The sequence below is a fragment of the Strongylocentrotus purpuratus genome, unplaced genomic scaffold (genome assembly GCF_000002235.5).
Source record: "Strongylocentrotus purpuratus isolate Spur 01 unplaced genomic scaffold, Spur_5.0 spur5_scaffold_5, whole genome shotgun sequence".
Classification (NCBI taxonomy): domain Eukaryota; kingdom Metazoa; phylum Echinodermata; class Echinoidea; order Camarodonta; family Strongylocentrotidae; genus Strongylocentrotus; species Strongylocentrotus purpuratus.
In genome coordinates this window covers 5,505,762-5,530,746 of record NW_022145611.1, presented here as the reverse complement: position 1 = coordinate 5,530,746, position 24,985 = coordinate 5,505,762, and the positions used below count along the sequence as shown (strand labels likewise).

The 24,985-nt window shown below is 41.4% G+C and overlaps 4 protein-coding genes across 6 annotated transcripts; all 4 read left to right on the top strand.

Moving 5' to 3' along the window:
- Positions 1 to 9,870: 9,870 nt before the first annotated feature.
- LOC105438868 lies at positions 9,871 to 11,326 on the top strand. Its single transcript, XM_030998492.1, has 3 exons — positions 9,871 to 9,933; positions 10,414 to 10,519; positions 10,900 to 11,326. The coding sequence occupies exons 1-3, from the start codon at positions 9,871 to 9,873 to the stop codon at positions 11,121 to 11,123; spliced, it is 393 nt and encodes a 130-aa protein (XP_030854352.1). The 3' UTR covers positions 11,124 to 11,326.
- A 2,074-nt stretch (positions 11,327 to 13,400) lies between these two features.
- LOC100889002 lies at positions 13,401 to 15,537 on the top strand. The gene is made up of 4 exons (XM_030998490.1): positions 13,401 to 13,865; positions 14,181 to 14,394; positions 14,638 to 14,868; positions 15,116 to 15,537. Exons 1-4 carry the CDS (start codon positions 13,401 to 13,403, stop codon positions 15,535 to 15,537), a joined length of 1,332 nt encoding a protein of 443 aa, XP_030854350.1.
- A 1,891-nt stretch (positions 15,538 to 17,428) lies between these two features.
- LOC105438869 lies at positions 17,429 to 19,886 on the top strand. 3 transcript variants are annotated; one of them, XM_030999555.1, is made up of 2 exons: positions 17,429 to 17,906; positions 18,341 to 19,886. In XM_030999555.1, the coding sequence occupies exons 1-2, from the start codon at positions 17,765 to 17,767 to the stop codon at positions 18,451 to 18,453; spliced, it is 255 nt and encodes an 84-aa protein (XP_030855415.1). In that variant the 5' UTR covers positions 17,429 to 17,764; the 3' UTR covers positions 18,454 to 19,886. The 3 variants fall into 3 exon arrangements, with proteins under 3 accessions (XP_030855415.1, XP_030855414.1, XP_030855413.1); XM_030999554.1 differs by having other exon boundaries at positions 17,431 to 17,906; XM_030999553.1 differs by having other exon boundaries at positions 17,431 to 18,094.
- A 2,061-nt stretch (positions 19,887 to 21,947) lies between these two features.
- LOC115929700 lies at positions 21,948 to 23,193 on the top strand. The gene is made up of 2 exons (XM_030999552.1): positions 21,948 to 22,810; positions 23,042 to 23,193. The coding sequence occupies exon 1, from the start codon at positions 22,411 to 22,413 to the stop codon at positions 22,771 to 22,773; it is 363 nt and encodes a 120-aa protein (XP_030855412.1). The 5' UTR covers positions 21,948 to 22,410; the 3' UTR covers positions 22,774 to 22,810; positions 23,042 to 23,193.
- Positions 23,194 to 24,985: the final 1,792 nt, after the last annotated feature.

Here is a 24,985-nt window from a genome sequence, read left to right as displayed (position 1 = left end):
TAAGCAGAAATGTTGTTGTTGTTGGGATTGAGATGGCGCTCTTCAATCTTTAAAAAAGAAAGTCGCCACAAACTTCCAATATTAATTGCATAAAGATGAGTCCTTATAATCTGTTAATTTCTGTCCCATTTTAGCGTTTTCTTTTGGCATCGAATATCCTGTTCTTCTCGCAGTTTTACCTGTTTTGGACATCGTGCAAAGGGGGCTCAATGTATTAGATTACTCATCACTAGTAGCGCAATATTGTCACCTTTAGGGTAATTTTATAATCATCTTGTAGAGCTCAGATAGGTATTAAGAGAGAGAGACAGACAGAGACAGACAGAGACAGAGAGGGAGAGAGCGAGAGAAGGGGAAGGTGGAACCTCCACAAACCCTACAATATAACAACCCTACCTTATAATGGCTTCATATTAAAAATGAAAATCGCATTCTCAGTTTACCACTAAGATAATATTAGCCCTCTCATACGATTTTAGACCGTTTAGAACAAGACTGTATTCTGAACTCGAATCGAACACCTGTTTGACTCGTTCGCCCATGCAGCATTTGTTTTCTCACTCCACCCAGTCCACCGTAACTTTTATGGGAATGTCGCCCCCTACCGTCCGAGGTGCTTTACATCCAGTGGCGTACGCAGGATTTTTTTCAAGGGGGGGGGGGGTTAAAATCAAAAGGAGGGTGTTTTCCAAAAAAACATACATAAAACATACACATAAAAAACTCGAGGGGGGGGGGGGTTAACCCCAAAACCATCCCCTGCGTACGCGCCTGTTTACATCACATTCGTACCTATCAATAGAGGAACTACCGTCTTATCTCTCGGGTTTCTGAACTACCTCTGATGTCGAGAGTGGATTACAAAGAAAATACATTACAAAACTACATGTAATCCTTGACAACTTTGTAAAAGTAACTGAATATTTTTACGGATTCAGTGCTGGACTATTCAAGGATCAGGATCTTTACCGTGGCATTAGTAATGTTTATGCTGGTGAAGCGGGAATGGTCGCTGAGCAGAATGAAATGATTGTAAAAGCCGATCACCACTTACCGACTTAAGGCGTGCAGGGATACCCAGGCATGTATGCAGAAGAAAAAAATTAGACGTGTAGGGATGATGTTCTCAAAATACGTGTTCACTCGCTGAGAAACCTTTGAGACTGTGAGTGTACTTTTGAAGAGAGAAGTGAGGATGAGAAAGAAGATGTTGTTTTGCTCCTTATTGCGAAGCAGGATTAAAACAAAGAGAGTACTATACCAATTCTGGGAAGTGAGAGTGAGTCACTGGTAATAATAACAGTATACAGGGGCATTGGCGCCATTAAGCTGACACTTGTTGATCAATAGATAGGAGTGGTAGTGCCTGGTATATATCAGGGGGCAATGACCTCCCTAATCCATTTTGCAAAATAACAAATGAAATTGAGAAATGAAGGATGAACAGAGGAAATACTATAGGTCCATGATTTAATACACGCGTCAAAATGTAATACACCTGTTCACCTATCAAATTACACTGAGGAATTGAGACCAATAGTGCATTATGGTAATTAAGTGTTATATAGAAGGGGAGAGGGGGAGATGAAGGGAAAGATAACAGGAAGGTGAGAGAGGACGGGAAGACGAGATGATGAGGGAGGGTGAAGATACATGTACAAAGAGTGCAAAGGAGAGAATGATACTGATAGAAGAAACGGTAGGGAGGAGAGTGATCAGTGTGGATATACAAAATGAGTGGAAATAGAAAGGATGTAGGGAGAAAGATATAGGACAGAGAGATTGAAGGGCTAGAATGTGAAAGGGGCAGAACAAAAGAAAGGAAAGAAGAGAGTGAAAGAGAGACAGAGAATGTGAAAGAGAAAAGGATAGAGGGTAGGGAGGATGAGAGAAAGAGAGTGAAAGAGGGATATAATAGGGAGACAATGAGTGTGAAGAGAACGATAGACTGATGTAAAGAGATGAGAAAAAGAAAAGAAATATAGAGAGGTTTGGATAGAACAATATAAGTAAGAAAAGAGAGAAAAGAGGGGGAAGAGAGAGTTTGAAGGAAGGAATAGGAGAGAAGGATAGACAAATTGTAAAATGGAGAGAACGGTAGAACATGAAGAGAGGAGAGAAGAGAGTGAAAGAGGGACAGAGAGTAAGAAGGAGAAAACGACATATTAATGAAAGGGAGAGAAAGACAAAGACAGGGACATCGGATGTGAAGAGAATGATAGAGATAAGATGAGAAAGGAGAAAGGGAGGAAAGATAGAAAGTGTGAAGGAGCTAGAGAACAATATAAGATAGAAAACAGAGAGAGGGTGAAGAATGAGAGTATGAAGGAGCGGTAGAAAGTAAAGGGGGAATGACGGAGAGAAGAGAGGAGGAAAGACATCATGAAGGAGGAAAGGATAGAGGGAATGTGCAAGAGGAGGGATCGAGTCCGGGAAAACGAAACAAATGAAAGGGGGGGGGGGGGGGAGGAATATAGAAAATGTGAACGAGTGAACGAGAAACCGATGAGGAAATGGAAGAGGATAAAACGATATCTAGAGAGAGAGAGAGAGAGTGAGTGAGAGAGAGAAGAAAGCGCTAGAGAAAGGATTGAGAGACTGTGGAAAAGGCAATGGCAGGGAAAAGCGGAGAGAGGAAACATAGCGAAAGAGATTTAGAGGGCCGGAAAGAGAGAGAAAGAACTGAAGAGAGACTGAGAATGGGGAGAAGAGAACTTCCCAGAGAAGGAGAGAAAAAGACAGTGTTCCAACAGCTGGATCCTTATCAAGAGTATTTAATCCATTTTCAACTGTTTCAAAATTATATTAGCAACGAACTATAATCCTAAAGTCCCTGCTATTACATTCACAGCCTATATTTTTGCTCTTGTTTGGTGAAACCACGTGTTGGAGGTCCATGGTTAAACCAGGGATATTTATCCCTGGTTTAACCAAGTAATATCCTCCTTGGTTAAACACGCCTCCGCGTGAAGTTGGACCAGGAACCGGGAGGTTGGAGGGACCCTGGATACACTAAGCCGCGCGCGTTTTCTCGTTTCGCACCGCAGCATAAACACAATGAAAGTAGATTGTCTGCGGTATGTCAATCAGCTGTTCGCACAGCATCGAGGATTCTTCAAGTTCCACGTGTTTCGCACAATCATGATTGTTTATCATCAAAGTTACGGCACTGGCTACTATGAGCGTGCAAGATATACCTCAAACTCCCTCCTCCTTTCTCCCCGTTTCTCTAGCTCTTGAGCTCCGTCTTTCGAGCTCTCTCTCTCTTTTTCTCCCGGTTTAATGTGGGAAGTCGTATAGAGTAGGCCTATTAAAATGAAATGTTGTAATTCTTAAAAAAACTAATCCAGCATAGGGCTAGAAGCACGTACTTCATTTCTCGTGTCACGCAAAGATTAGTTTGAAAAGAGAACACAAGTTGAAGGATATCTTCGGCCAGTCAAACACCACACGTAAATTACAAAGGTTTTAGAAAAGAGAGGAGGTATATAGTCATAGTCATGTACAAAAATTAGTTGAAGGTCAAATACTATGAATAATTCTTCCAAAATAGGAATGGTTAAAGCATATAGAAGGTGTATGTGTCGCATGAGATCTTATAATATCGTAACTTATCCGAGAGAGAGAGGGAGCGAGAGCGCGTGCAGAGAGATGATTAGGCCTGTATTTAATAGCTCATAAATGCAGATCATTACAGTTTTAAAATTATACTTACTAGGCTAAATGCACAGTTGCACATGAGGGTATGACGTAACAACAAGTGATCGAATCATCAACTGAATCTCACCATGATCAATGTTGTATGATAATCTAAATAATACTCCCAAAAGATGTCATTTACTGTACATAAATGTACGAGGTAAATAAAGCGAGGCGCTCAACCACCAACTTTGAGCGGATAGTTGATCCTCCGCATCCCCGGAACGATCGGCCTGGAAGCGCGAAGAGTGCTTGATCATTCCTGCCGTATCACAGTGGTCACTCGATCGTTTGAAGTTTTAGAAGTTGGCAATGTTTTAAACATTGAAATTCTTGAACTTGAATGGCTGCTGCTTTAAAATACAATGTACATGCATCTCTAAACTATCTCCTTTGATTACAATTCTTCTATCCATCGTTCGAGCTGTATAGGTCAACCAGGAAGAGTGTTCCCTGGATTAACACTGAGCCTCCGAGAAACCATCATCAGCTAAGGCAGGAGATGAAAACATTAACAAGTTACGGACTGGTACGGTCCGTGCACGTGGACGACAATGTACTCAGGGGCGGATCCACGATTTTCCAGAGGGGGGGGGGGGGGGGGGGGGGCTGAAATGTATGAAACTGCGTGCGCAAAGCCTTTACGCCATTTCTGAATGATTAAACTGAACATTAATATGTGGACATTTCTTAGCATTTATCATGCTATTTCCTGATAAAAGGGGGAGGGCTTGCGCACCCGCCACGCTCCCGGTTCTTGAGAACCGGTTCTCGAAAGTTATCAGATTAGATAGGAGGGAGGGGTTCTTATTTCGACGAATCGACACCCATAATAGGCCTATCATTATCATAAATATCCCTCTTGGATGAGATATCAAACTAATGATGAAATATAATGAAATTGCAAATTTAAGAATGTTCACATTACGGGAATGGTTTAGGGGGCGGAGCACTGTCGTACTTGTGGGGGGGGGGGGGGGGGGGGGGGGCGCCCCCCTAAATAAAATTGAACCATGACTTATTTTAATTCCATATACAAGTGATGTATAAATGTTCGTGATATCACATGATTTTCAACAAAATGCGCGTTTCTCCATTTCTGTTGAAAACTGGTAGTGAGCACCAATTATTTTTGTTGGTCCTCGAAAATTTGAAAAATTGCACCCCCCCCCCTGGCCCTCCAAGGGGGGGGGGGGCATCTCAAGCAATCAATTTTGAAAATGAATTCAGACAAGGATTAAGAGTCGGAACCGGTATAATAACAAATCGGCTTCTTTCTCCAATAATTTAATGAAGTTCTTGTTCTTGTTTCTTGTTCTTGTTTCTTTTTTTTCCTGTAGGTGTGGTTTTAGGGGTAGGCTTTTATATAAGGAATTCCTCCTTTCTGCCTATCCCAAATGCTCTTATAAATTGCCATTGTTATCACTTTCTTGTTTTTTTTATTATTCCATCCTGTATTTGTATGTTTTAAATGTTTTTATGAAGAGTGTTGAATAGATTTTGAATTTGAAGTGTCAAAGCTTCCGTGCTTCGCGCGGAAGAGGGGGGAAACTGAATTCAGACAAGAACACGATACAACGAATCGTGTTCTTTCTCTAATAATGTAATGAAACGTGAAAGCTTCCGCGCTTCGCGCGGGATGGGCGAAATGAAATCAGACAAGGATTAAGAGTAATAGTTTAATGAAACGTCAGAGTTTCCGCGCTTCATGCGAGATGGGCGAAAATGAATTCAGACAAGGATTAAGAGTCGGAACCGGTACAATGAATCGTCTTCTTTCTCTAATTTAATGAAACGTGAAAGCTTCCGCGCTTCGCGCGGGATGGGCGAAAATGAATTCAGACAAGGATTAAGAGTAATAATTTACTGAAACGTCAAAACTGCCGCGCTTTGTGCGGGAGGTGGGAGGGGGGGGGGGGGAACAGGATCCAAACAAGAATTAAGAGTCGAGAACGGTACAACGGATCGTCTTCTTTCTCTAATAATTTAATGAAGTGTCAAAGTTTCCCCGCTTTGCGCGGGAGGGGGGAGACTGAAAAATAACTTAATTCCCGTCCCTGGGTTTATAATTTGTAGACATTTGGACATTGGCATTTATATATTTGTCGGTATATTTGTTGCTCGTTTTGTCGGTAATCGCGTGCCTCTATATACACCCTCCCCACTCCCCCACTGACACAGATCTAGCGACGCCCCTGATAACGAAACAGTTTATACACTCGAGAAATGTTTTGCAAGTACTACTGATGAAGTACCGGACCACCGTCTTTGTGCATTGTGCGGCATCAAAGCATATACAACGTCTCAAGACGTGACAGATCACTTTTCTCCAACTTCGAGCGGATAGTTGACCCTCCGCATCGCCTGAACGATGGGGCTGGACAAGCGGAGAGTGCACGGTCTTTCCTGTCGCATCACATTGGGCGCTCGATCGTTTGAAGTTTTAGAGGTTGGCGATGTTTTAAACATCGTTATTCTTGAATTTGCATGGCTACAGCTATCAAAGATATATAGCCTAAACAATCTCCTTTCCAAATATTAAAATCCATCTATCGAGCGTTCGAGCTGTTGGCCAACATCCGGGCCAACATTTTCCTGATCGAGGTGGAATCATCAGCTGGGGTAGGCTTGTAATCTGAGATGAACAAATTAACAAGTTACGGACCGGTCCGTGCACGTACACTTGGATGATAATGTACTGAATCAATGGAAAGTGAAACAAAATCTAGTCCCGGTGCAGTGCTAGTGAGGAAGGAGGCAAGTGATTCTTATTTTGACGATAGGCCTAAACTATTCTTTGCGACCGACCCCAAAATGTTTAAAAAATAAGTTTTAAAAAAAGCATTAAAAACTGAAAAATATCAGCCCAAGAGGGGGGGGGGGGGGGGGGATCAGGAGCGTACATAAGGGGGGGGGGGGTTAAACCCCCCTTTGGTATTTTTTTGTATGTAAACCCCCCCCCCCTAACCCCCCTAACCCCCCCCCCTTTGGATTTTTAAAAATTTTATTTATTTAAAAAAAAAAAATTCCCATGGCTGACCTAAAAAAGCTGACCTTACCCCCCCCCCCCCCCCCAAGGGAGCAAAATGTCAAATTTTCAAATTTCGAGACCCCCCCCCCCCCCCCCCCGCTTATTCAGCGGTCGGCTGAGTCGTTGCGATTTTTTTTGGGACCAAAAAAAAAAGTGACCTCTTCCCCCCCCCCCCCCCCCCCCCTTTAAAATATCCTGCGTACGCGCCAGGGGGGATATAGATTTCCGACCGACCGACCCATGTTTTGGCAATACAACTAGGTCTAATGTTGTAGAAGTGAACAGAACAGGGCGTAACAAGCCTTTGTATAAGTTGGAGGGGTGAGGGTAATAGGTGAGCAACCAATTAACAGGCATTTTTTAAATTCAATTCTAAAACTAAGAAGAAAAATCAGAGAAGCAGACTAGGGAAAGTATGAACGAATACTGAGAACAAAATGAAAAATTAAGAAATTTTGAGAGTTGAATAATCACAATTAGGGGTTAACTCATCGTTTTTGCCCCAAAAGTGAAAATTTCCCCTTTGTTTATTTGGTAAAAATAATTATCCCGGAACATCATTAGCTTGGTAAATCCCCAATTATAATAGTCCCCTCTAGGGGCGTTTTAGCATATTTGGGAAAATGTGGAGGGAAAAAAACATCAATTTTTTTGCCAAAATGGCAAGGGGTAAGCTCCAGGGCGGATCCAGCCGGCGGCAGGGGAGGGGGCCCAATATTTAGCGGCGAAATAGGCAGCCGGTGAATAAGCGGGGGGGGGGGGGGGGTAGTGAGCACTGACGTGTTTTTAACTGTATTTTCCCCAGTCCCCCCCCCCCCCCCTGGATCCGTCACTGGTTAGTTCATCGTTTTTGCCAAACAGGGACAATTTTCTCCTTTGTTTATTTGGTCTGAATGAACATCCCGGCACATCATTAGCTTGGTCTTGGGGTCTTAGCATATTTGGGAAAATGTGGAGATTCATAAAATTTGACCAAAATGCCAAAGGGGTTAGCTCATCGTTTTTGCCCATTGGCTCATTATCATTGTATCTTGTAATTATGTATGCTTACATGCATTTCAGTGCTAGCCATTCACACCCTATTTCGAACCCCCTTTTCTCTCTCTCTCTCTCTCTCTCTTTATCTCCCGTTCATATTTTCTTCCCTTAATACCTTTCATTTTCAATGCTATGTAGCCTAAAACATTCACCACTGGTTCATTATTATCAATGTATTGTTTGCACGATCATCATCACCATCATCATCATCACCATCATCACCATCATCATAATCACCATCATCACCATCATCATCACCATCATCATCACCATCATCATCACCATCTCACAATCATCACCATCATCATCATCATCATCACCATCATCACCATCATCATCACCATCATCATCTTCATCACCATCATCATCACCATCATCACCATCATCATCATTATCATCGCCATCATCATCTTCTTCATTATTCTATTCATACAAATTTCAAAACCTTGTTCTTCAAGCATGATTATCATAATCTGATAATTTTCTCCTCATATAACGACTTTTCAACCAGAAAACAAGATGGGGTGAGAAAAATGTAAACATTACAGGTAATATATAGATGATTAAATTTATTTTCAACAGCAATTAAGATCGTAAGAAGTTACATGCGATATAAATATTCCATTATAAAGAAAATACTATCATGAATGCACTTAAATTTGCATAGTTAAGTTGTTTCAACCGTACAGTAGCATGTACACTAAGAAGACTAAGGATTGTTCAACTTCCCATCTCCAAAATAAAAGTACAACTCTGCACCTTCAACCAATGGACGGAATATATATATATATATATATTGATACAAAATAATGCTTATATCTTAAACATTTCATCTTCTAACATTACATGGTGTACAAAACTGGAAAGAAAGAAAGAAGTCAAAAGAAACAATTAATTCCTCTTCCGTTCCCTCAAAGTTAACATACTTTTTTCGTATTCCTCTCTTGAAAAAAGTAAATCTATCAATGAATTACATTTCTCATGAAAGACTTTTTTGACAGGTCAAAGGAGTGTGTTAAAGTATGCCACCTTTGCAACAATATCACATATCAAATTTTGCCCAGAGGACCACAATAAGGGGCACATTTTATTCTTTCTACTTAATAGTTATTCACATGTAAGATATACCAATATTAATTTTGGCAGGGTGTGCTCCCTGTGCCTATCACTGAGTAAAATAGAAATGTCAATAATCATATCCACTTAACACAAATTCTTAAGTTGTAAAATATGTCCAATATACATGAACTTTGGCAAGATAACATATCAAAGTAAAAGAAAGTCCCATTAAAGAGCTTAATCACAAGTTGAACATGTTTCTCAACACCTCTAGAATTAGTCTAAATGACTGCTGATTGTTTAAAATAAATTAAAGGTAAAGACCAGTATTGGAAACGCCCCAATTTCAAAAAATGAAATGGAAGCTCTCATTACCAATCATGTGAAAGAATATGTTTCAACTAATACATGATAAAAAATTTGCCGGAAACCGCCTACTAATTCATATATTTGGTAAATTTATTTCTCTCATGGTCTTTGAGAGATATAGGGTAGTCCCATATACATCTTTCTGTGTATAGTGCTTGTAACTTTACAAAGAATGGGCCAAATTTCTTATCATTTTGATGATTCCAGAACCTTGCAGATGCTAGATGCTAGATGATCAACCTTTTCTGATCGATTCCACAACGTTTCTTTCACAATGCAATCGCATGACCATAACTGGTCTTTACCTTTAAGGTCTAGATGTATGAAGATTCTGAGATAAGAAGAAATTTGATTCAAGTGAATGCAGGAAACAAATCGAGACGTGTAGAGATGACGTTGTCATATTTACGTGTTGACTCGATGAGTACAGTTTTAGAAGTGTGTTTTTGAAGAGAGAAGCAATGATAAAGAAGAACATGTTTAATTGTTCCTTCTTTTGGAGCAAGAGGAAGACAAAGATAGTGCTGATAGAGTGAGTTATTAGTGAGTGCAGTGCACAGGGCCTTTATTTAAGCCGAACACTTGTTGATGAATAGCATGGCAATGTCCTCCCAAATTAGTTTTGTAAAGTTGAGAAATGAAGAAGGATGAAATGAGGAAAATACAAGAGATCCATGACAATTGATCATGTTGATGACAATCCATTCATTCCCATGCTCAGGCAGAAGCAGGTGGTGGTAACCCCTCCCTAAAAAAAAAATGAAATGAAATGGGGGCCGGAAAAAAAAGGGGGAGGGTTTAGTTTGAAGAGGAACATGTAATTAATGATTGGTCTGAGAAGCAAGGCACGTTTTAAGGGGAGGGGGGGGGGGGGGGGGGGTAGGCATTGTCAAAGCTAACTGTTGCCCCCATTATTATAGGGTCCTTGTTATCCTACACTCCTAGCTACACTTCTTTTAAGTAATATGTGAGATTGTACTGTTTAACATGTTGTTGTTTATCTTTTCTCTCGACAGCCTTTTCAAGTGTTCAGGTTCTGAGTGTGCCAATTCTACAACCAATTCACTAGGAGGACATCTACCAACCCATCAGGAGAACTCTGCACATCGTTTTTTCTTCTTTTTTGCTTTCCTTTCCAAGCTCTCTTTTATACAGGTAGATAGTTCTACAGTTTCCATGATGTCAGCACGCAAAATGATATCAAGGCTCGTGGCTAGAGACAGGAAGACATTGGAGGAGGAGACACTTTCCAGAGGGAGCAAGTCTGGACCCGAGCCCCAATCATTTCGAGCAAAAAACCCAACAAGGGAGATGTAAGACCAGGTACGTACTACATAGAAGTTGAATGAGTGGCATTATGAAGGTGATCATTGAGTCTCTATAAAATTAAAATGGTATGAATTGTCATAGGAAACTGCAACTTCTCATTGGATACTGTCATATACAGAAAAGTGCATATGTTTGTTTATATACATATAACATATATATTGTCATTTATCAAGAGAAGTCATACATTTATTTGTTTTATAAACATTTTAATTAGAAATCAATCTGTTGGACATTAAAAGTTGTGATCATGATTAAAATTCCAGCTTCAAATTCATTCGTGATGTCATGAAGGGCAACATGATATATTATTTTTTTTTTTAAACTCTAGTTGAATATGAAGTTGTTATTTTAATTTTTTTTTTTTCTCTCTTCAGGAGTAAACACCCCTCGTTTCCGGTGCCGTCAAGAAGGGGAACTGGAACTGGTAGCTTTCAAAGAGGCGAGAGTGGTGAAGTCGAGTAGGAGAGCGACTGCGGCTGCCAAAGCTGACATCATCGTGCACCGTGAGGCCGTTCAATGCATGCGAAGAGAGGGAGGCGATCCAGCCGACAAGGTGGCCGTTCTGGGGAGCTTCGAGCTTCAGTTTGGCCAGTACTAGGGGTCAACCTTCAAGTGGCTCCTCGAAAACGACCTAGGCTACGCAACGTTTATCGTCAACAGCCTGGTATGTGAGAGGCGTTCGGACAAGCCACTCAGCATGAGCAAGTTCAACTTCAAAGACCACATTGAGCTGTTCAAGGAGGGAAAGAACGCATTGCAGCTGAAGGCAAGGAAGGACACGGAGCAGCAGAAAGCCCTAGCCAAAGCAACACCAGTCGCTTCAACAGCAGCTCCAAATGCGAGTGCTGTGTGTAGGCTTCATACTGTTCTGAAGCCTTCTAGCGCAGTATCTAAGCCGCCTCCAGGTGATTTTAATCATTTTATATTTCTTCATACCTTACACATGTATGCATTTAAATATTCATTCCTGTAAGAGATTTAGACTGATCGAGAGTTTTCAATTAATTAACCTCCATTTCTCCCTCTCAATTTCATAAAATACTTCACTTTTAATAGTGTGGAAATATGTTCGACCTCTAATGAAAAATGTTCAGCAGTTAGTATATATATATATATATTTATTTATACATATATATGTATATATATATATATATATATATATATATTTATTGCTCTTTTGTATTCCCAATAATGCATTCACTAATCCATCCTTTGTTTTTTCTATTTCTCGATAGTGTCTTATGAAGAGATAACAGACGCTGAACTCCAAGCAGACTCTGATCTCATGGAGACCCTGGCAGTTTGCTCTCTTAAAGATGATTCAGGTAATGAAAATGTTTACATTTTTTTCTTCAGAAGACTATATGAATTATTAGACCATTAACATTCCAGCACTTGAGGCATATTGATTGTTTGTCATGACACATGAAAGAAAAAGAAGTGAAAATAAATTCATGATTCATTTCTGTTTTTCAAACTTTGTTATTTCATGTTTTTTTACATAGAATTTGTTTCTTGACCACAAAGGTTCATTTTCATATTTTTCTATTCCTCTTGTATATGCTTTGCCTCCTCTAGAATTATGCACCCTCAAGGATGGATGGAGAGCCACCCTGCCAAAGACCGATCACCAGTGGGTGTCTCGGGCCCTGTTTCACCGTTCAACTAAGGGAAGTTTAAAGTGGACTACAGCAAAGTAAACAGGCTCTGGTACTATCCTCGCCAAACTCCACTGATCTGCAGCCAACCTCCAAAGATGGCGCAGTATTTCACCAGACGACTTCTGCTGTGGATGCCCCGGAAGCTTTGGGCCGTCAAGCTTCTGTGCCCGACTGCAACATGCGCTGGACAGGAACTGACATCAGCAGGGATGCACACCATAGTCAGTCACGTTCTGGACATCGACGGTTGGTACATGGCTTCCGAGTACCTGGAGTGCAAGACATGCAAGAAGTACATCAGCTGGAGCAATGAGATCCTGAAGCAGCTTGACATTGGTCACCGAGTGCAGTTTCCAGCAGTTCTCACGTACCGCTATACCTGTGACCTGAGGTAGTGAGGCTTCTTCGAATGCGGGGTGTAGGGAATAGCTCTCACCTACTCCGCCGCAAACTGGTAGAACAGCACAGCGAGGCGTGGCTTCACAAGACTGCATGTTACCTGACAGACTGCCAGACGTTTCACCAGGCCAGCAGCAGAGGGCTGGTAAACAGACCCACTTTTGAGAAGCCAGTGGAGATGCCAAACTACCAACCACGGCATGGCTTCTTACTGTCTTCTGCAGCGACGTCTTGTCTTGGATAGAAGAGGTGAAGGCTTCCATATCACCTCCATCTTCGGCAGGGTGCTGAAATAGGATTCCATGAAGAAGGTGAGTACATTTAAAATCATTTTCGCAGTGTTTGAAAAATTTAATCAAATTGTGTGTTTTTTTTGGCAGAAAACAAGAAACTTTTCATCTTTAAACTGCCATATTTTGTCCAATATATATATATATATATATGTTACATCCAGGCACCTAGATCCAAGATATGCATTTGAGATGATTTTTCCAAAACTACATTTTGCACTTTTCTATTTTTTAATAGGAAAATTTATTATCAATGTTTATTCCCATGTTCTAACACAGATGGTGAAGAAAATGGCTGGCCATGCAGACAAGACAGCAGCCTGGGTCACAAACGTTGGGAACGAGTACGGGCAGGTGCTGATGTCGGTGCTCACAGAAGGAGAAGGAGATAGCCTTGACCTCATGCTACTAGGTATCATCCGTCGCTACGCAGATGCGGGTGTCGCACCTTAGCTGCTCTACGTGGACAGAGACTGCTGCAATACCAATTCCTGGCTGCAAAGGAAGTTTGAAGCCTGGCCAGACATGACGATTCGATTAGACATCTGGCATCTGATGCGAAGGCTTGCTACCGGGTGCTCGACAGACTCCCATCAACTCTACAGCGTCTTTCTCGGTCGGCTGTCGGCCTGCATCTTCGAGTGGAGTGGGGAGGACCTCAGGCTCCTCATGGAGGCAAAGAGAGCAGTACTCGTTGGACAGCACATCTTTAATCCAACAGACCAGGATGTCATCTCCAGCATCTCACCGAAGGAGATGGCACAACACTGCAGGAGGAAGACCAGGGGAGCCGAAGAGACCACATGGCTCATCAGAGATCTGATTGCAGCCCTGGACAGAGAGCAGGGACTCGACACCCTTCGAGTGCCCCTGTTCGACCATGACCGCATCTGGCACGAGTGGGACAAGCAGAAGAACCACATGGAATGCATCCACGATCCAGATGACATCAGTCTCTACACCAAGATAGGCGAGATGGTCAAAGGCGGGGTCAGTCTCCTGGTCTTCAGGTGTGCGAGGGGATCAACCTCATTGGAGTCTTTCCACTTGCACATCAATTCCTTCATTCCAGGTAAGCATAATTGAATACTAGACTGAATCATTTAATTCTCATTATTAACAACTACAATGTTAAATATAATTCATGAAAGTTACAGTTTTAATACAAGCAACACTTCCAGAATGTTAAGAGTTAAAAATATGTAATATTACACCATCTATATATAATTGTTAATTGCTATCTCAAATTGTAATGAATGCAATAATAATAACATTCTTCCTTATCTTCCTTGTTTTCTTAAACAGGAACTCGTGCGAGTGGCGTCCACTTCCAAGCCTACCTATTGGAAGGAGTATCTAGCTGGAATCAAGACCGCAGCACAAGCCATAAGCATAAGGGGCAGCGGACCCCGTGTGAACACCTACAGTGGTCTGCTGCGACATGCAGTCAACGTTCTTGCGGAGGAAATTCTTCACATGAAGATCGACCCATCCTTTGTTGCCCCCCAGGAGTACACAGGTAGATTTTGATACATTTCCCATTCTTGCAGAAATGGTGAATAAAGCATCAAAATTTAAACAACAAATTATCTGTGATGTAATCATTAGATCAAATGGGGAGCTCTAAAAATATGTCATTTTGTTTTATTTTTACTTATGTGGCAATGAATGAACGAATGAATATAATATTTCATTGCCTTTCGGTTGTTTGCAGTAAATATAGATATATGTATTTATATATTTATTTTAAATTACTCCGTAGGAGAACTCATCAGAGTGGAGTACCTCTATGCTCAGACAAATGCAGTTCTGGGGCTCACAGAGCCAGAATGCATGGAGGAAGCTGTCGTAGTAGACGAGGACTTTGATGAAGGATTTGAGGATGCGAGTGAGGTAGAGGATCTCACACAACCTGGGATCTCTGCTACATCGGCAAGCACCCGCCATTCTGTCAGAGCAGCACCTCCTGAAGATCAACAGACATCTTCACTCGGTAAGTCCTGACTCTAAGTGAATTACAATCTTTAAAAACTGTTTCTAGGGAAACGCACTGAAAGGAAATGAGAATGGTAGTAAAGTGTCTAGAATTTATCTCTTGCAATATTGCCTAATTTATAGAACACATTTAAGTATGATTACGTCTATGCTCATGTATATGTATATACCTAAAAACAAATTCAATGATGTATTTCAGTATATAGTATAACAATAAGCTTCTTCTTTTCATTTCTTTAATGCAGAACACAATGTCAGGAAAAGACCTTACGGAGTCAACCCAGCGATGGAGACTGCTGGAGCATCTTTGGATTCCATCATGGATGAAAGTAGTTCAAGATGTCGCCATCGACAGAAAGTCGCCCCAACCCCCAGGGTAGCCACAACGGCACCCAAAGTCTTTATCGCAATTCCAACGGGTACACCACCTCCACCACCACCACTTCCACGATTCTTCACCCCGAGGGGGGCCGCTCTAGCAGTGCAAAGTGGGGCTACACCATCACCAGCAGAAGAGGTCGAGAGACACACCCCTGTAGGACCAATGGAGACTACTACACCATCACCAGCAGAAAAACAAAGAAGTACAAGCCAAGAACCAGGGGGACCACTTGCTGAAAGTGCTAGAAGCTTCGAGACAACACCACACAAAGTCAGTACTACGTAGTGTGGTTTTGTGAAGAGACTGCAACGGAATCGAAGGAACAGTGGTTAAGGAGTCAAGAAGAGAGGAGACGAGCAAAGAAAGAAGAGAAGGCAGTAGCAGAAGCTATAAGAAGATATAAACCATTGTTTTTAAATTATAAACGTGCCATCATTCAGCTGCAGTAGTGAAATTAGCAAAGACAAGAAAGTGATGCTGGAAATGTCTTGAGATTCATGTGATTGGACCAGTTCTACAGTTTCCACGATGTCAGCACGCAAAAGGATATCAAGGCTCGTGGCTAGAGACAGGAAGACGTTGGAGGAGACACTTTCTGCAGGGAGTAAGTCTGGACTCGAAGCCCCAATCAGTTCGAGCAAGAAACCCAACAAGGGAGATGTAAAACCAGGTACGTACTACATAGAAGTTGAATGAGTGGCATTATGAAGGTGATCATTGAGTCTCTATAAAATTGAAATTATATGAATAGTCATAGTAACTGCAACTTCTCATTGGATACTGTCATATATAGAAGAGGTGAAGGCTTCCATCACCTCCATCTTCGGCAGGGTGCTGAAATTGGATTCCACAAAGAAGGTGATTACATTTAAAATCATTTTTCCAGTGTTTGAAAAATTTGTTTCAAATTGTATTTTTTTTTGCAGAAAACAAGAAACTTCATCTTTAAACTGTAACATTTTCTACAATGTATATGTTACATCCAGGCACCTAGATCCAAGATACGCATTTTTCTATTTTTTAATAGGAAAATTTATTATTAATGTTTCTTCCCATGTTCTAACACAGATGGTGAAGAAACTGGCTGGCCATGCAGACAAGACAGCAGCCTGGGTCACAAACGTTGGGAACGAGTACGTGCAGGTACTGATGTCGGTGCTCACAGAAGGAGATAGCCTTGACCTCATGCTACAAGGTATCATCCGTCGCTACGCAGATACGGGTGTCGAACCTCCTGAGCTGCTCTTCGTTGACAGAGACTGCTGCAATACCAATTCCAATACTTCATTGCCTTTCGGTTGTTTGCAGTAAATATAGATGTATGTATGTATGTATTTTAAATTACTTTGTAGGAGAACTCATCGGAGTGGAGTACCTCTATGCTCAGACGATTGCAGTTCTGGAGGAATCACAGAGCCAGAATGCATGGAAGAAGCTGTCGTAGACGAGGAGGATTTCAGGATGCGAGCGAGGTAGAGGATCTCACACAACCTGGGATCTCTGCTACATCGGCAAGCACCCGTCATTCCGTCAGAGCAGCACCTCCTGAAGATCAACAGACATCTTCACTCAGTAAGTCCTGACTCTAAGTGAATTACAATCTTTAAAAACTGTTTCTAAGAAAAAGCACTGAAAGGAAATGAGAATGGTGGTAAAGTGTCTAGAATTTATATCTTGCAATATTGCTGAATTTATAGAACACATATGATTACGTCTATGCTCATGTATATGTATATACCTAAAATTAAATTCAATGATGTATTTCAGTATATAGTATAACAATAAACTTCTTCTTTTCATTTCTTTAATGCAGAACACGATGTCAGGAAAAGACCTCACAGAGTCTACCGAGCAATGCAGACTACTCGAGCATCGTCAGACTCCATCATGGATAAAAGTAGTCCAAGATGTCGTCATCTCACCGTCTCAGTTAGAGACATCTCCCCACGGCGACGGAAAGTCACCCCGACCCCCAGGGGAGCCACAACGGCACCCAAAGTCTTCATCGCAATTCCAACGGGTACACCACCTCCACCACCACCACTTCCACGATTCTTCACCCCGAGGGGGGCCGCTCTCTAGCAGAGCTAAGTGAGGCTACACCATCACCAGCAGAAGAGGTCAAGAGACACACCCCTGTAGGACCAATGGAGACTACTACACCATCACCAGCAGAAAAACAAAGAAGTACAAGCCAAGAACCAGGGGGACCACTTGCGGAAAGTGCAAGAAGCTACTAGACAACACCACACAAAGTCAGTACTACGGAGTGTGGTTTTGTGAAGAGACTGCAACGGAATCGAAGGAACAGTGGTTAAGGAGTCAAGAAGAGAGGAGACGAGCAAAGAAAGAAGAGAAGGCAGTAGCAGAAGCTATAAGAAGATATAAACCATTTTTTTAAATTATAAACGTGCCATCATTCAGCTGCAGTAGTGAAATTAGCAAAGACAAGAAAGTAATGCTGGAAATGTATTGAGATACATGTGATTGGACCAGTTCTACAGTTTCCACGATGTCAGCACGCAAAAGGATATCAAGGCTCGTGGCTAGAGACAGGAAGACATTGGAGGAGACACTTTCTGCAGGGAGCAAGTCTGGACTCAAAGCCCCAATCAGTTCGAGCAAGAAACCCAACAAGGGAGATGTAAAACCAGGTACGTACTACATAGAAGTTGAATGAGTGGCATTATGAAAGTGATCATTGAGTCTCTATAAAATTGAAATTATATGAATAGTCATAGTAACTGCAACTTCTCATTGGATACTGTCATATATAGAAGAGGTGAAGGCTTCCATCACCTCCATCTTCGACAGGGTGCTGAAATTGGCTTCCACGAAGAAGGTGATTACATTTAAAATCATTTTCCCAGTGTTTGAAAAATTTGAATTAAATTGTGTGTTTTTTTTGCAGAAAACACGAAACTTTTCATCTTTAAACTGTAACATTTTCTCCAATATATATGTTACATCCAGGCACATAGATCCAAGATATGCATTTGAGATAATTTTTCCAAAAATACATTTTGCACTTTTCTATTTTTTAATAGGAAAATTTATTATTAATGTTTCTTCCCATGTTCTAACACAGATGGTGAAGAAACTGGCTGGCCATGCAGACAAGACAGCAGCCTGGGTCACAAACGTTGGGAACGAGTACGGGCAGGTGCTGATGTCGGTGCTCACAGAAGGAGAAGGAGATAGCCTTGACCTCATGCTACTAGGTATCATCCGTCGCTACGCAGATGCGGGTGTCGCACCTCCAGAGCTGCTCTACGTGGACAGAGACTGCTGCAATACCAATTCCCGGCTGCGAAGGAAGTTCGAAGCCTTGCAAGACATGACGATTCGATCGGACATCTGGCATCGGATGCGAAGGCTTGCCACTGGCTGCTCGACAGACTCCCATCAACTCTACAATGACCATCGTCGAGTAAGCACGCTCTTTTCACCGCCTCTCCCCCTTCCGTATCTTCCGCGTATCTTCCGCGTATCTTCCGCGTTATGTCGAAAGCAACCAAAGCAGCCAAGAGGCCACGCGTTGAGACGCCGCCCAGCCCAACCGATACAAGCGCTCTAATACCAGTGATACGAAGACTTTTAGATGCCCAAATGGAAAAATTCGAGAGTCGATTCAAGAACTTTGAAAGCTCGTTATTTACTAAAATTAAAGAGTTGGACAATGACCTTAATGACATTAGAGCTATGCTGGAGTTTCAAAGCCACGAAACAGACCAGCTAAAAGTAAAAATGGCTGACATGGAAACAAACTTTAAACGAAAAGACGAGGAACTTCGAGAGGAAGTCGACAGATTAGCTACGTATGTTGCTAGAGAGAATTTAGTCATCTTGGGATTGAAAGAAGTGAAGGACGAAAATCTCTCCAGCGAGCTGAGTAAATTGTACAAAGATAAGCTAAAAATGGAGGACGATGTTATACAACGAATTGAGTACCAGAGAGTACACAGGGTGGCTGCAGCGGGTGGGGGACCCCGCCCTATTAAAGCGCGATTTACTCGATATGCGGACAAACTCTTGGTGCAGAAAAACGCCAAACTTCTCAAAGGCTCCGACATTTATTTGGCGGATGACCTACCTAAGCATGTGAGGGAGCTAAGGAGGGTGCAGGTACCTACCCTAAAAGCAGCCCAGAGCGCAGGGAAACTAGCGTTTTTTGGTCGTGCGGAGCCAACGAAGCTTTTCGTAGACCATGTCCTAGTTCCAATCGGGGAACAGAAGAGCCTTATAAACAAATTGGAGAAGAGCGCTATTGGAGTTCAAGTCAAGGTGGGGCATACGGCAGCGATCAATGTCCGGGACAACAAGGAAAACGAGGAAACGAAACTGACCGAGCAGGCTGAAGGAAATGTTCTACGAAACCGAGAGGAACAGAGGGAAACGAATGTGACAGGAAATCCTATCAGAGGAGCGGAGGCGCCAATAGAGGTGATGGACACAAGGATGTAACGACCAAGGGAAACATCATTGCAGCGACCAACGTCAGTGGTGACAGGAAGGAGCATGAAGACAAGAAACAGAGGGAGAATAACCGTTTAAGATAAGTAAAAATTCCATATTGATTATTTCAAAAACCAATGTGAGCTGAAATGAGGATGGAGATGGAAACAGAAGGAAAACAGCCATCAAGATGAATGAAATCTATTATTAAATATTTGAGCAGCCAATATGATCTGAAATGGAAACGAAAAAGAGAAGAAGAAGCAAGCAGCTGAACTTAACAATGCATTTGAAAAAAAAAAGAACAACAATAATACCAAATATCTCATTCGGTATTTATGAAGAAGAAAACTTTTAAGAAAAGAAAGACTTTAATGAGATGTTCGAAAATAATTATATTTTGGCTATAGTATGTAGAGCAGAAATGGTTTATTGATAAATGCAAGAGATGCGTTAATGTTATGCTTTGTAATGGATAAGAAAAGACCAAAATTCTAATTTCGATGGTATCCGACTCATTTGAAACATTGAGTAATTTGAAGATAATATTGCCAAGGGCTAATTCATTCTGATGAAAAGAAAAGAAAGAAAGAAAAGGTGAGGTTCGAATATAAGTATGAACTTTGGTTTTTATTATTTTGCAAAAAAAAAAAAAAAAAGTTATGCCATACAAGATTTCTAATGGATGTTTGGAAGGAAAGACTTTAATGAGATGTTCAAAAAATAATCATATTTAGGCTAACTAGTATGTCGAGCAGAGTAGTTAGGAAACATAAAAAGAAAGACTTCAATGAGATGTTTCAAATATAATTTAATTTTGGATACCTAGGTTCGAACACAAGCATGAACTTTGATATTCATTATTTTGCAGGAAAGGTTATGAAGAAGAGAACTGTTAAGAAAAGGAAAGACTTTAATGAGATGTTCAAAATAATTATATTTTGGTTAACTAGTATACAGTAGTAATGGTTCATTGATGAATGCAAGAGATGCGTTAATGTTATGCTTTGTAATGGTTAAGTAAGAAAAGACCAAATTCTTTTCTATGGTATCCGACTCATTTGAAACATTGAGTAATTTGAAGATAATATTGCCAAGGGCTAATTCATTCTGATGAAAGAAAAGAAGGAAAAAAAGTGAGGTTCGAATAAAAGTATGAACCTTGGTTTTTATTATTTTGCAGAAAAGGTCATGCCATACAAGTTTTCTAACGGATATTTGGTAGTTAGGAAACATAAAAAGAAAGACTTCAATGAGATGTTTCAAATATAATTATATTTTTGGATACCTAGGTTCGAATACACGCATGAAATTTGATATTCATTATTTTGCAGAAAAGGTTATGAAGAAGAGAACTGTTAAGAAAAGGAAAGATTTTAATGAGATGTTCAAAATAATTATATTTGGGCTAACTAGTATGTAGAGCAGAAATGGTTCATTGATGAATGCAAGAGATGCGTTAATGTTATGCTTTGTAATGGTTAAGTAAGAAAAGACCAAAGTTCTTTTCGGTGGTATCCGACTCATTTGAAACATTGAGTAATTTGAAGATAATATTGCGAAGGGCTAATTCATTCTGATGAAAAGAAAAGACAAAAAATGAGGTTCGAATAAAAGTATGAACCTTGGTTTTTATTATTTTGCAGAAAAGGTCATGCCATACAAGTTTTCTAACGGATATTTGGTAGTTAGGAAACATAAAAAGAAAAACTTTATGAGATGTTTCAAATATAATTATATTCTTGGATACCTAGAATATAGAGGAAAAAAAGCGGTTTATTAATGAATGCAAGAGATGTGTCAATGTTATGCTTTGTTTAGGATAAGCAAGAAGTAAACCACAATTCATTTCGATGGTATCTGACCTATTTGAAACATTGGGTAATATGACAAAAATATTGCCAAGGGTTATTTTACTCTGATGGAGGGGGGGGGGGGGGGGAAGCGAGAATAGGAGGTTCGAATACAAGCATGATCTTTTATATTTATCATTTTGATGAAAAGGTTAAGCCATACAAGGTTTCTAATGGATGTTTTGGTTAATACCATTATGCACACTGTCATCCATTTATAGAATTGGTTACGTCATCTAAGATGTCTAATGATTGTTTTGGTTTAAGGAAGGTCTTCTGTATTAAGAGAGAGTTTTATGTTTATACGATTAAAGAATGCCTGGGATTGATTAGTATTGGTTGGTATTTTGACCCATAGGAATCTTGAGATCTTTTATATTGAGAGCATGTATAGACAATTAAAGAATGCCCGGGAATCTTGAGTAGTCAGGTTTGAAGATTTATTGCCAAGGGTTTTTCCATTTAAATGAAGGAAAATAAAAGAAAGAAAAGAAAGGTTTCATTGTGATGGTCGAAGTACTAGCATGAATAGTGACATACATGTAAATTCATAGATTTGGTTACTTCATACAAAGGTCTAATGATTGTTTTGGTCTGTAAAGATCTTTTATATTAAGGGTGTGTCTTAGACGATGAAAGAATACCCGGGATTCAATAGAATAGTTAGGTCTCTTGACCCATAGAAATCTTGATGTATTTTATATTAAGAGCATGTATTATGTTTAGACAATTAAAGAATGCCCGGGATTGAAAAAAAAAAAAAACACACAAAAAAAAACTCTACAGCGTCTTCCTCGGTCGGCTGTCGGCCTGCATCTTCGAGTGGAGTGGGGAGGACCTCAGGCTCCTCATGGAGGCAAAGAGAGCGGTACTCGATGGACAGCACATCTTGAATCCAACAGACCAGTATGTCATCTCCAGCATCTCACAGAAGGAGATGGCCCGACACTGCAAGAGGAAGACCAGGGGAGCCGAAGAGACCACACGGCTCATTGGAGACCTGATTGAAGCCCTGGACAGAGAGCAGGGACTCGACACCATTGGAGTGCCCCTGTTCGACCATGATCGCATCTGGCACGAGTGGGACAAGCAGAACCACATGGAATGCATCCACGGTCCAGATGACATCAATCTCTGCACCAAGATATGCGAGATGGTCAAAGGCGGAGTCACTCTCCCGGTCTTCAGGTGTGCGAGGGGATCAACCTCATGAGAGTCTTTCCACTTGCACATCAATACCTTCATTCCAGGTAAGCATAATTGAATACTAGATTGAATCATTTAATTCTCATTATTAACAACTCCAATGTTAAATATAATTCATGACAGTTTTAATACAAGCAACACTTCCAGAATGTTAAGCAAGAGTTAACAATATGTAATATTACACCATTTATATATAATTGTTAATTGCTATCTCAAATTGTAATGAATGCAATAATAATTACATTCTTCCTTATGTTCCTTCTTCTCTTAAACAGGAACTCGTGCGAGTGGCGTCCGCTTCCAAGCCTCCCTATTGGAAGAAGTATCTCGCTGGAATCAAGACCGGGCAGCACAAGCCGTAAACGTAAGGGCAGCGGACCCCGTGTGAACACCTACAGTGGTCTGCTGCGACATGCAGCCAACGTTCTTGGGAAATTTTTCACATGAAGATCGACCCATCCTTTGTTGCCCCCCCCCCCCCCCCCCCCCCCCCCCCCCCCCCCCCCCGAGTACACAGGGAGATTTTGATAGATTTCCCATTCTTACACAAATGGTGAATAAAGCATCAAAATTTATACCATAAATTATCTGTGATGTAATCATTAGATCAAATGGGGAGCTCTAAAAATATGTCATTTTGGTTTCCTCTTACTTATGTGGCCATGAACGAATAAATATAATATTTCATTACCTTAATTTTCCAGTAAATATAGATGTACGTACAAGCCGAGAACCAAGGGGACCACTTGCGGAAAGTGCAAGAAGCTACGAGACAACCACACACAGTCAGTACTACGGAGTGTGGTTTTGTGAAGAAACTGCAACGGAATCGAAGGAACAGTGGTTAAGGAGTCAAGAAGAGAGGAGACGAGCAAAGAAAGAAGAGAAGGCAGTAGCAGCAGCTAAGAAGATATAGACTATTTTTTAAAATTATAAACGTGACATCATTCAGCTGCAGTAGTGAAATTAGCAAGGACAAGAAAGTAATGCTGGAAATGTATTAAGAATCATGTGATTGGACCAGAAATAGGAAACAAGTGAAAGAAGATTGAACGGCTGTTTGTTTGTGATATATGAGACACACAGGGACCTCCCTGTCTGCACCTGAGAGACATAGGAAAGATAATCTTTCTGAGAAGCCCTCTTAAGGTACCTCGAGCGGGTTGTCAGGATGGTGCCGTTTGGAGTGACAGGGTAGGAACCCACCATGACGACAAGTATCACAAAGAAAATGAGGAGAGCAATGTTGATCTGGACTACAGCAGAGTCAACAAGCTCTGGTACTATCCTCCCCAAACTAAAGAGAGTGAATATATGGCAGTGGAGTGAGGAGGCAAAGAGAGTGAAGATATGGCAGTGGAGTGAGGCAAACACATGCAAGAAGTACATATCTGGAGCAAAGAGTGAGGAGGCAAAGAGAGCGAAGATATGGCAGTGAAGGGAGTGAGGAGGCAAAGAGAGTGGAGATATGGCAGTGGAGGGAGGGAGGAGGCAAAGAGAGTGGAGATATGGCAGTGGAGGGAGGGAGGAGGCAAAGAGAGTGGAGATATGGCAGTGGAGGGAGGGAGGAGGCAAAGAGAGTGGAGATATGGCAGTGGAGGGAGGGAGGAGGCAAAGAGAGTGGAGATATGGCAGTGGAGGGAGGGAGGAGGCAAAGAGAGTGGAGATATGGCAGTGGAGGGAGTGAGGAGGCAAAGAGAGTGGAGATATGGCAGTGGAGGGAGGGAGGAGGCAAAGAGAGTGGAGATATGGCAGTGGAGGGAGGGAGGAGGCAAAGAGAGTGGAGATATGGCAGTGGAGGGAGGGAGGAGGCAAAGAGAGTGGAGATATGGCAGTGGAGGGAGTGAGGAGGCAAAGAGAGTGAAGATATGGCAGTGGAGGGAGTGAGGAGGCAAAGAGAGTGGAGATATGGCAGTGGAGTCAGGCAAAGAGAGTGGAGTGAGGAGGACCTCCAAAGATGGCGCAGTATTAGTGGAGTGAGGAGGACCTCAGGCTCCTCACGCAATCTTGACAAACTTCAACATGCTCAGAATGCAGCTGTTAGGGTTTTATCAGGGACATCTAAATATGATCACATTTCTCCTGCTCTCAAAAAGCTGCACTGGTTGCCAATCCGCAAGCGCATAGAATTCAAAATCCTTCTCCTCACATGGAAGGCTGTAAACGGATTAGCACCAAACTATTTACAAAACCTGGTTATGCCTTATACACCAGCGCGT